The sequence below is a fragment of the Camelus bactrianus genome, chromosome 4 (genome assembly GCF_048773025.1).
Source record: "Camelus bactrianus isolate YW-2024 breed Bactrian camel chromosome 4, ASM4877302v1, whole genome shotgun sequence".
NCBI classification, from domain to species: Eukaryota; Metazoa; Chordata; class Mammalia; order Artiodactyla; family Camelidae; genus Camelus; species Camelus bactrianus.
The window spans coordinates 39141475-39154377 of record NC_133542.1 but is presented as its reverse complement, the minus strand read 5'-3'; the positions used below and the strand labels follow the sequence as shown (position 1 = coordinate 39154377).

The following is a 12903-nucleotide window of genomic DNA, read 5'->3' as shown; positions in this document are numbered from 1 at the left end:
ATTATAAGGTTTCATGATGGTTTTGACTACTGTTTCTTAGTTGTATGTTTCTTTAGAGGCATTCCATTCATTTAAAAAATAAACAAGTCTGTTCTTCAAGAGAAGCAATATATTATAATAGTTGAGAGTTCAAGCTCTAGAGTTAGACTGCCTGAGTGTGAATCCCAGTTCCACAGATTATTAGTGGTGTGACCTTGAGAGACCTATTGTTCAGTGCCAATCTTAAGGGGATGCTTACATGTAATAAATTAATTAATATACAGAATATGTTTAAAATATGCCATGGTCGTCATCATCACCATTATGATTATTGTTTACCTTTCAGGTGGAGAAAGAGTCTGTCTTGTCAACATACACTGTGAATGATCTCTCCATGATGAAATACTACTATGAATGTGTCCTGTTTGTGGTCCGTAAACCACAATAACGGTCTCAAGTGATATCACCAGGAAGAAAGTTTGATAAGAGCAAATGCTGAAACAAACAACTCAGAATCAACTATCCCAATGACAGGACACAACCTCAAATCAGTGGTGCCTTCTTATTCCTAACAAAATTTAGAAATAGTGTCTATTTTCTTAATATGTCTATCTCTTTTTCAGAAATATATTATGCCATGCATATTTGTACTACACAAGTTAAAATGGAGGAAATGTCTTCAAGTATACTTTTTCCTTGGAGCCCAGAATTGTCTTTCAGTAGAAAAAACTATCTCCAGTGTATTCATGAAGCTGTCCTTAGCAAGTCTGCCATATGGATGACTAATAGCATTGAAGTCCCTAGTAATCCCCTTTGTTGTTGTTTTGTATGCATTGTACATGTTATTTTTAGAAGAGTCTAAGGATCCTCTGTCACTTTCAGCATTTGGAATTGGGACTTCTGTTTACTTTGGACCTACGCAGTCTATACATAAAATGTATGTCTATTTTATCATTCAAGGTATTTTTTTTTCCCAACTCAGCTGAACTTATAGTTAGCATCAAACGTTTCATTTCTATGAGATGCTAAATTTATAGGATCACAGGCCAGTAAAATGCATTTTAAATAGCTGAGAAATTAGTTAAGTCTGGCCACACTAAACTGAACCCTCTTTGAGAGCATAATCATCATGGATCACTCTGAAATGTGAGAGATCTCAACATTCTAAGTGAGGCACAAAAGCCTTTATTAAAGATACTGCTAGGAGACTGGGGAAGTAAGAGCAAAATCTGCCCATTTGAAATGTATGATTTTAAACTATAAACGAATACAGAGTTTGTCAGTGATATGTTTACAATAATGTCTTTTTTAACCTGGATTACAAAAGCAAGCACTTTTTTTTTCCCGTTAAAACTATTACATACTCGTAAAAACTGTCATGATGGTATTTATGTGGGGAGATTTTGATAATGAAGTTTAGGGATAAAATACTGCCCATTGTCTCTGTCTTCAATATTGTAAGCAGCAGCCATCAACATAATTTCACTTTAACACCAGTTTTGTTCCCCTGATATCTGTAGCTGAAACCGTATATGCTGCTTTGCATTTCTACCTCTAGCAGGTCTTTATTGGAGGGAGTTTTCCTTTGTATTGTTTTATGTTTATTATCCTGTTTTCCAGTAGCTTGAAAAGTGGAGATGACTAATTTAACATTTTAACCTTTTCTTGGAGAAAAGAAAGTACTATTGAATATTTTCACGGATGATTGTGATGACATTAAGTGACCTCTGTGGCAGTTTGGATTAGATAGGCTTAATTTCAATAATGTGCTATAGTATAACTGTCATGTTTTCATAGGAAATCTTACTTATGATCTTTAGACCTTTATTATCAGTCACTACACGATCTGGCATCTTACTAGTAGGACTTTTTCTGCATACACTACGGCAGCTCCTGTGGCCTTTATGTCCATGATGCAGTAAAGGATTCCATGAATTTAATTTGATTTGTCAAATTATGGACACCTGTAACCTGCTGAGTGTTTCTGAAAAACTACTTCTCTTTTTTGGGTCCCTCAGTACTTAGCAGATGTTCATTTAGTGGGAATTCACATTACCTACCACATGAATGAATTTGAAATTAATGCAAGGGTAAAAAAGACCCCAAGTTTATTTATTTTTTTTAAGGAAGAAAATCTTAAAAGGAGCATAAGTATTTAAAAAATCCATTGAAAGGAAAGGAATGCATGCTGTTTGTAATTTAGAAATGCTTTTTATTCACTAATAAGTATTCACTTTTTTACAACTTGTATCAAAACAGATAGATGATCTTGGTTTTCTCATTGAGGAAAAAACACCTTGACACCAATAGGTTGGCTTTATTACTTAAAACTTTTGCTATCAAGTTTTATTCTTTAATGCTACTTATGTTTCTAAATTATGGCTTATATTTTAGTTTTCTGAAATCATTTATTTGTTTCTAATTTCTCCCTCATATCATGAATACTGTTTTTTAAATATACTACACAAATTTGCACCACTTTTTTTCTCTTATAACTTTTGTAGTTAATATATTCTAAACTTGAAAATTGTGGTATCAATCAATAATAGAGGTGTCACTGGAGGATTTAATTTTGTATTTTTTAACGTGTAGTCCTAGCTACTAAAGTGTGCAAGCCTTAAAGTTTAATTTTTTTTTTCTTAAATAACTCTATACACAAATGTTTTCATTCATCTTCATAAAGTAGAGGGAGTTAGGTCATTGTGCTTGCTTTTTTTTTTTTTAATTTCCATAATCTGAAGCAGTGTAGGCTAGGGAATGTTTTAATCAAGTGAGTAAGATGGGATATGTAAAATATAAAGAGAAGCTGTATAAATCACAGTATAAAATTATGAAGTTTGGGAACTGTAAAATGTACTGTATTTATATGTAATTCTCATTCTAAAAGTTGCCGCAAAGGCTGAAGTGGAAGCTTCATGTCTGCATGAAATTTCCTATATTTTTAATGTGTATGATGGACTTAATTTTTCTTGAATATTAAAGTCTGCCAATTGCTATGAAACAATATTTGCTTGGTTGTTTCCATCTAAAATTAGTGATAACCATAGACATGGAAATTTTAATTAATTAAGCACGTTATAGTCTTGAACTCTTGGAGTAGCTTATTATATGCTTCTACAAAGTCAGTAATATGAGTACTTGGTCTTTGAATATGCTAGGCTTTAAACTAATCTTTTTTGAAAGTAATTAATTTATTTTTAAAATTTATTTTTATTGAAGTACAGTCAGTTACAATGTGTCAATTTCTGGTGCACAGCTCAATGTCCCAGTCATGCATATACATACATATATTCATTTTCATATTCTTTTTCATTAAAAGTTATTACAAGATATAGTTCCCTGTGCTATACAGAAGAAAGTTGTTTTTTAATCTATTTTTATATATAGTGGCTAACATTTGTAAAGCTCAAACTCCCAAATTTATCCCTTCCCACCCCCTTTCCCCAGTAACCATAAGATTGTTTACTATGTCTGAGAATCATCTGTTTCTGTTTTGTAGATGAGTTCATAGTGTCTTTTTTTTTTTTTTTTTTTTAGATTCGACATATGAGTGATATATGGTATTTTTCTTTCCCTTTCTGGCTTCACTTTAGAATGACAATCTCTAAGTCCATCTATGTTGCTGCAAATGGCATTTTTTTTCATTTTTAACAATTTATTTGAATAAAAATCAATTTAAGTTGGGCAGCATCCAATCTAGCAGATAGAAAGGGGAGCTGTACAAAACGAATGTTTTACAGGCAGAGGCGAGTGGGAACAAGGAAGTTATACTGTCCAGAAAAAGCGGGTTGGTTATTACAGTTACTTTCCTTTAGGGGATGGTAGCGGCGTCTCAGGCAGATTACTTAACTAGTGCTGATCGGGTGATTCCTGGTTGACTGACTCTCCTGTCTCTGGGAGAGTCGAAACCGTAGTCAAGTTTAGGTCTTGGTTTGGCTACGTGCTGCTTAGTATAAGCGACTCCATTTTGGGCTTGTCTTGTTTTTAACAGATTCGGTGAGCACTCCTTACAACTGTGACCATGAGGAATTAGGTTGATGAATAGAGCTGGTGTGGGTGCTTTTCCTTTGTAGCTATAGACGTGTTTTCCCAAAAGCCCGTTCCTTTTAATGGAAGAACCAACAGGGTCTTTGTTGAGAGCAGGCCTAGTTGCGGGAGGGAACTCAGAGAAAGCCAGGCTGTGGATCCCCACAACTGCCAAAATAGAGGTGCTTCTAATCTCCAGGGAGAACACTTTACTTGCATTTATTCCTGAGTCAAGCTGCTTTCTATCCTTTGTTACTGTTTTTTCCCCCAGCATCTGATATAAAGTCCAGAGTTTCCTCAAGCTTTGTTCTTTTATCTGGGTCTTGATAACTCACACTGGTTTGGTACCTAGACAAACTGCTTTCTTTTGAGAGTGGTTCCCAAGTTTTATTCAAGAAGTTAAAGCTTCTCTCTACTCTGCAGAAGCTGGGGATGGGGAGAGGCAGCATCCGCAGGGCCAGCTGTCCTGAATCAAGGTTGTTAGTAATGACCCTGGCTGGGCTCCAGAGGAATACAGAGAGGCAGCCTCTGCAGGGCCAGCTGCAACGAATAAGGGTTGTTAACCTATCCGGGGCCCTAGGTCCACACCTGCTCCTTGTATCCGTGGCTTCTCTGCTTCAGTTTGTTCCAAGCTCTCCTGGGAAGAGCCACGCTTTCCTCTGCTCTCTTGGGTCAGCGTTTCCCCTGGTTTTTATTCTTTCCATTGGTCTGTTTTTCAGTATTCTGGACTGTAGTTATTTCCATTTCATGTTTTCCAACTTTGTTATGATTTTCTGCTTCCCTTTATATTTTCTTTGTGCTCTTTCTTCGAGACCTTGAGAAATACGGAAGGTAAGCAGATATCCCTTGTCTTCTTTGGATCATAGTATTTATATGGTACCTTCTTTACGGGAAAAAAACACAACTAAAACAAGAGAAAAATCTCCTTAGTCATGCTGACACTGTTTTGTGAAGTGCTGATACCGTATTTTGGAATTTAGAGACATAAAAATGCTTAACTACTGGAACCTTGTGAAATAAGCATCATTATCTCAACTTTAGAGTTGAGGAAGCTATAACTTAAGAGTTTAGTTACTTGGCCTCAACCAGTACATGCAAGAGCTGGGAGTGGGCCCAAGTTTCAAGACTCCAAAGGCAAATATGTATAATGTAGCAAAAGCGTTACAATATATTGGATGAATTTAAAATACCTTTTTAAATGCACTAAAAATCCAAGCGGTTGTGACTAAAATATGCATTTGTTTTCCATCCAGAATTTTGTTTTTTACGTAGTTGTGTCAGAAGTTCAGAAACAGCAGACGTAAAACCACTGAATCACTGAGAGTAATTAGTAAATACTGTGCACACACAGAAAGTTGGTGAAACTGGAACACTTAAGCCAAACACCAAGTGAGCCTTAGGGATGTTAGAAAGCAGCTTATGTAGTGAGGAGGCAATGACGATGTATTCTTCACAGTGATTGGTTATATTAGTGTTTTCTTGATGGTAAAGAATTGGTTAGCTTATATCAACTTGGTGGAACAATTTAAGTTTTCCTTACGATTTTTCAGAGGTATTAACAAGAAGTGACCCAGCTCAAGTCTCGCTTTTCTTGCAAAATAGCTAAATTAAGTTCTGCTTGTGTGACTAAAGTGGTTTTGTCTGCTCTAGAAGTTTTCAGCTCTGGCCTCCGTTTGTGTTTTTTAACCATCATAATGATTATAGTGGATTCCTATTGGAAAAAAATTAGATTTATTTTCACCAAAAAAATCAATATTAAAAATATTGCTGTTACAAACATCCTCATGCATTTGCTTTCAGTATGTCCGGAGGACAAGTTCGCCAGAATGGAAATTTCAGAAATTAAAAGGTCTAAACATTCCTGTTTCCTATTACAAACTGAGAAATCAGGTTTCCAAAATTTTGTCTGAATTAGCCTCAGTCTCATAGCCAACACTGTTTCTCTGTAGCCTTGTCATTATTTTCCTTTACGAACACTTCTTAATGAGCTGATTTTTGCTATCAGTCCATCATTACCTTCCTTTACAAACATTTTTTTTTTTGAGGTATAGTCAGTTTACAGTGTTGTCTTTCTGGTGTACAGCACAATTCTTCAGTCATATATGAATATTCATTTATTCATTTTCATATTGTTTTTAACTGTTAAGCTACTACAAGATATTGAATATACTTCCCTGTGCTATACAGTATAAACTTGTTTACCTATTTTATACCAGTATCTGTAAATCTCAAACTCCAGTTTATCCCTTCCCACCTCCCTCCCCCCTGGCAACCACAAGTCTGTATTCTATGTCTGTGAGTCTGTTTCTGTTTTATATATACGTTCATTTGTCTTCTTTTTTTTTTTGATTCCACATATGAGTGGTATGATATGGTATTTTTCTGTCTCTTTCTGGCTTACTTCACTTAGAATGATATTCTCCAGGGCCATCCATGTTGTTGCAAATGGCATTATTTTGTCATTTTTATGGCTGAGTAGTATTCCTTTATATAAATGTACCACCAATTCTTAATCCAGTCATCTGTTGATGGACATTTGGATTGTTTCCATGTCTTGGCTATTGTAAATAGTCTTGCTATGAACATTGGGGTGCACGTATCTTTTTGAATTAGAGTTCCCTCCAGATATATACCCAGAAGTGGGATTGCTGGATCATATGGTAAGTCTATTTTTTCTTTTTTGAGGAATCTCCATACTGTTTTCCATAATAGCTGCACCAAACTACATTCCCACCAGCATTGTAGGGGGGTTCCCTTTTCTCCACACCCTCTCCAGCATTTATCATTCATGGACTTTTAAATAATGGCCATTCTGACTGGTGTGAGGTGATACCTTACTGTAGTTTTGATTTGTATTTCTCTGATAATTAGCAATATTGAGCATTTTTTCATGTGCCTATTGGCCATCTGTATGTCTTCATTGGAGAATTGCTTGTTTAGGTCTTCTGCCCAATTTTGGATTGGGTTGTTTGTTTTTTTCTTATTAAGTTGTATGAGCTGTTTATATATTCTGGAAATTAAGCCTTTGTCAGTCACATCACTTGCAAATATTTTCTCCCATTCCGTAGGTTGTCATTTTGTTTTGTTTATGGTTTCCTTTGCTGTGCAAAAGCATATAAGTTTAATTAGGTCCCATTTGTTAATTTTTGCTTTTATTTCTATTGCCTGGGTAGACTGTCTTAGGAGAACATTGCTAAGATTTATGTCAGAGAATGTTTTGCCTATGTTTTCTTCTAGGAGGTTTATCATGTTTTGTCTTATATTTAAGTCTTTAAGCCATTTTGAGTTTATTTTTGTGTGTGGTGTGAGGGAGTGTTCCAACATCATTGCTTTACATGCTGCTGTCCAGTTTTCCCAACACCATTTGGTGAAGAGACTATCTTTTCTCATTGTATATTCTTGCCTCCTTTGTCAAAGATTAATTGACCATAGGTGTGTGGGTTCATTTCTGGGCTCTCTATTCTGTTCCATGGGTCCATATGTCTGTTTTTATGCCAGTACTGTGCTGTTTTGATTACTGTAGCTCTGTAGTATTGTCTGAAGTCTGGGGTGGGTTATTCCTCCAGCTTTGTTCTTTTTCTTCAATATTGCTTTGGCAATACTGGGTCTTTTGTTGATTCCATATAAATTTTAGGATTGTTTGTTCTAGTTCTGTGAAAAATGTCCTGGGTAATTTGATAGGGATTGCATTAAATCTGTAGATTGCCTTGGGCAGTATGGCCATTTTAAGAATATTGATTCTTCCAATCCAATAGCATGGGATATTTTTCCATTTCATTAAGTCATCTTTAATATCTTGAATCAATGTTTTGTAGTTTTCCATGTATAAGTCTTTCACCTCCTTAATCAGATTGATTCGTAAGTATTTTATCGTTTGGATGTGATTTTAAAAGGAATTTTCTTTACTTTTCCTGCTAATTCATTGTTCGTGCAAAGAAATGCAACTGACTTTTGTATGTTCATCTTGTATCCTGCTACCTTGCTGAATTCTTGTTATCAGCTCTAGTAGTTTTTGTGTGGAGCTTTCAGGGTTTTCTATATATAGTAACATAATATCCATATATAGTGACAATTTTACCCCTTCTCTTCTGATTTGGATCCCTTTTATTTCACTTTCTTGCCTGATTGCTGTGGCTAGGACTTCCAAGACTATGTTGAATAGAACTGGTGAGAGTGGGCATCCATGTCTTGTTCCATGATTCTAGCGGGAAGGCTTTCAGCTTTTCACCATTCAGTATTATGTTGGTTGTGGGTTTGTCATAAATAGCTTTTATTATGTTGAGATATGTTCCCTCTGTTTTTATCATAAATGGGTGTTGAACATACTAACTAATCTTAATCTTTGGTTTTGTTAAATAATTAACAAAGAATTACAAAGGAACCAGTAGGATAAAGTTCCCAACCAGCCATTACTAGAACGAGCACTAGGTTGACACTTAGATAGCCTGGGTTGGTTTTCCTGAATTACTGTTTGTGATCTCAGGCAAGGTGCTCTGAGTTTGTTTCCTCATCTGTAAGAGAGGATTGATACCATCTATTTCAATGGGTTTTTACAAGGTAATGTGTGCTATGTGTGAAGTATTATACAGGCATACCTCATTTTATTGTGCTTCACAGATAATGCCCTTTTTTTTAAGAAGTTTGTGGCAACTCTGCATTGAGCAAGTCTATTGGCACCATTTTTTTCCAACAGCATTTGCTCACTTCATATCTCTGTGTCACATTTTGGTAATTCTTGGCAGTGTTTCAGATTTTTTCATTATTACTGTATTTGTTGTGGTGATCTGTGATCAGTGATCTTTGATGTTACCACTGCAAAAAGATTACGACTTGCTAAAGGTTAAAGGTGATGGTTAGCATTTTTAGCAATAAGGTATTTTTAAATTAATGTATTTTTGAAGGTATAATGCTATTACATACTTAATAGACTACAGTTTAGTGTAAATATAACTTTTATATGCACTGGGAAACCAAAAAAAAAAAAACTTTGACTCGCTTTATTGCTATAGTCACTTTATGGTGGTGGTCTGGAACTGAGCCTGCAACATCTCTGAGGTTTGCCTGTATGTGAATATGTGAAAGCACATGGTGGACAATTAAATGTGAATTCAATCTTTGTTGACTGCTGTATAATGATAGAAAAAGATGAAGGTTGGTAATAGGACATTACTTTTATAACAGGACATTATTTGAATAATGTTATGGTGACCCTTTTTTAAAAGTTTCAGTGCAATCCTGGGGATAAAGTAAAAGATGACAAGTATTAGGTATAGATTCCAAAAATTTGGTGGGAATTGTAAAGAAATATTATATATAGTAAGTAATGGGAGAAAGGAAACATGCAAAATTTAATGGAGAATTACCCTCACTTTTACAAACATGTCAGTTCATGCCTCTTATATGTGTCTGATTATTTCTCTTCAGTAGCTATTTGGAAATGGAATCATTCAGTGTGTATGTGCTCTTTCAGTCAAGTTGCCTTTCAAAAAGACCACCAACTTATACTCCATCTGCAGTGAGAATAACGTTGCCTCCATTCCTGGCCAGTACTGGATATTGCTAAGCTTTTCATATTTTGTCAGTATGATAGGAAAAAGTAGTATCTAATTTTTGTATTTTTTTTCTTTAACTCTATTAGGGAAGCTGACCAATTTGCCTAAGTTTAAGGGCCAAAGAGAAGTGTCTTTAATCTGCCAGTATATAGGCTTTCACCTGGCAGACCAGACTCAAAAGTTAGTAAAAACTTTAGTAGCAAGGTTCATCAAGAGGTGGACTGGCCAGAGTCACGAGGACTGCTTTGAGTTCTGGCCTCTGAAAGGAGTGACCATACCTGCTCTTGGTTTTACATGACTGGCAATGAGGCTAACCAGCGGCAGCAGCCAGCCCACTGGACCCCAGTAGGTTTCAGCGTAGCGCATCAGTGATCTTAGTGAATCAAGAACCGCACTGAGCCAGCAGCTTTGCTTGAGGTGGTCAAGGGGGCATAAAGCTTACTCCCAAAGGAATAGCTGCCACTTTTTCATAGCACCCAAAAGCTGCTAGGGCTGGCCATGGCCATCTAGTCTTTGAAGCTGTGGTTTCTCTTTCTCCTGCTATACTGTTTCTTTTGGACCACCCAGGAGGGGACAGTCCATGCAAGTAGTCCATGAATGTGACATTTGTGAATTTTGCCTGGTCATAGCAGATGCTCAAAATAATTATTCAAAGAGTAAATTAATGAGTGAACATAAGACTGTGAAGGGGCACAGTTATACTTTGGTTATGAGTACCTGGCTGGCTGACTGATGGCTCATAGGGAAAACCAGAGGATGGAGTAGGAGATGCTTGTGAGACATCCAGGTGAAAATGATGAAAAACCATTCATTCAACAAATCTCTACAGACCACCTAATATATGCCAGGCACTGTTCTAGGTGCTTAAGTATATCGGTGAAAAAAATAACCCTACCCTCAAGGAGCTTACTTTCTCTAGAGAGGAAGACAATAAGAATAATAAGTAAGTGAATTATAAATTGGTTGGAAGGTGTTAAGTGCTACGGGGTAACAAACAGGCAAGGGGACTCTCGAGAGACATGGGCAGTGACAGTGAGTTGTGATTTTAATTATGGTAGTCAGGGCTGTACTCACTGAAAAGCTGACAAGGGTCTGTTAACATTCAAATTAGTATGAAATTCAAAACAGTATTCAATTAATCCAAAAGAAATCAGGAAAGGAGATACAGAGCCAAAAACGAAAGGGAACAAACAGAAAATAAACAGTAAAACAGACTTAAATCTAGCTATAGCAATAGTTTATATCAAATGTTAAAGCACTAAGCATTTGAATTAAAATACAGAACTTGCCAGAATGCCAGAAAAGCAAGATCCAACTATATACGTTGTCTGCAAGAGAAACAGTACACCAGAAACTAACACAACATTGTAAATCAACTACATTACAATAATAAAGAGACATTAAATATTAAGATAAGCTAAAAGCAAACAGATGAAAACAAAGATATACTATGCAAATAGTAACCATAGAAGGGCTGGAACAACTATACTAGTTTTAAATTAAGACAACTTCAAAACAGAGTCTTACCAGAGATAAAGAGGGATATTTCATAAGGACAAAGGGTTAATACATTATATAGACTTGACAAACATAATATGTGTACCTAATAACAGATTCAGAATACGTAGAACTAAAGGGAGAAACAAAAAATCATCATCATACTTGCAGATTTTTAAACCTCTTTCTAGGCAATTAATAGAACAATTAGGCCAAAAAAAAAAAAAACAAAAAAACAACCCGGTAAAGACATATAAGATCTAAATATCACCATCAACCATCCTTACCTAAGTCATATTTACCTAACTGACAACACTGTGCCCAATACAAGCAGGGCTTTCAAGAGCCCATGATACATGCACCATGAGAATTCATATGCTGGGTCATAAAATAAATCAATAAATTTAAAAGGATTAAAATTATATAGATTATGAATTAAATGAGAATAAAGTTAAACTAGAAATCAATAAGGAAAGGACAGCTAGGAAAACCTCAGATATTTGAAAAATCAACAGATTTAAATAATCCATAGGTCCAAAAAGAAATCAGGGAAATTAGAAAGTATTTTAAACTGAAAGGTAATGAAAATACAACATATTAAAATTGTGCAATGGAGCTAAAGAAGTACTACAGGGAAATTTATAGCTTTAAATGTTTATATTAAAAAGAAGAAGGGCTAAAATCAATGACATTAAAGGTTAAATCAAAAGAACCTAGGGGAGAAGAACAAAGTAAACCCCAATTAAGTAGAAATCAATGAAACAGGAAATAGAGAAACTGAGAAAATATTAGGCCAAAAAATTTGACAGCTTGAATGAAATGGACAAATTCCTTAAAGCAATGAATCTTGTACTGTTTACCACTTGGGGTAAACTAATTTCAAGTTCTAGCCGGAGTTTTTTAAAGATAGCTCAGGAATAGTAACAATAGTTCAGAAAATGTTGGAGGAAAAAAAAAAGTGTGGGAAGGAAACTATTTACAGAAACTATAAAGTGCCTAGGAATAAACCTAAGAAAAGATATATAAATTCCTTATCTTGAGAATTATAAAACTTTTTTTGAGAGACCTTTAAAAGGACCTAAATAATTTGAGAGCTATATAATATTATTGAATAGAAAGAGGGTTCCATATTGTAAAAATGACAGTTTTCCCCAAATTGATCTATAATTTCAGTGCAATTATAATCACAGTTCCAGAAGGATACCATAGCACTATGAGATGATTCTATATGGAAGAGCAAAGGGCCATGTAGAGCCAAGACATTCCTGAAGAACAGGATGTGGGGGATTGCTCTACAGATACCAAAGACTTACTGCAAAACCAGTCATTAAGACACAGTTAAATTGGCCCAAGATAGCAAACAGACCAATCGAACTGAATAGAGAGTGCCCCTAAATTTGTATTTACAAAAACTTGACTTATGACAAAGCAGATACTGCACAACAGTGAGAAAAGGACAACTATTCAGTATACAGTGTTGAGAAAACTAGTTTCTGTATGAGGAAAGAAAATGAACTTAAGTCTTTTCACACCACAAATACACACAAATCAATTTCACATAAATGAAAGTTTTAAATGTGGAAGAAAAACATAACACTAAGAAATGTCTCAAACAGGAAAGGATTTCTTAAAGAAGATGTAGTATGTGCAAACCAGAAAAGGTTGATAAAGTTGACTATATTAAAGATATCGTTGCAAAAATAACACACAAATTGGGAGAAAATATTTATATTTACAACACCTTAAACCCACAACAAAATTCCTTTCCAGAATATAAAAGAAACTTTTACAAACCAGTTAGAAAAAAAACAACCAATGCAGTTTTTAGAAAGGGCAAAGGGCAATTCTT

At 35.2% G+C, this 12903-nt stretch overlaps 1 protein-coding gene across 4 annotated transcripts in view; it reads left to right on the top strand.

Annotated features, from left to right (window-relative positions):
• Positions 1–2983, top strand: part of CARNMT1 (carnosine N-methyltransferase 1) — a 36805-nt gene extending 33822 nt beyond the window's left edge. For all 4 annotated transcript variants that reach the window (XM_074361717.1, XM_074361719.1, XM_074361720.1 and 1 more), the window contains exon 8: positions 326–2983. In XM_074361717.1, the coding sequence (XP_074217818.1) occupies positions 326–427 (102 nt within the window). In that variant the 3' untranslated portion in view covers positions 428–2983. The remainder of the gene's footprint in view (positions 1–325) is intronic.
• Positions 2984–12903: the final 9920 nt, after the last annotated feature.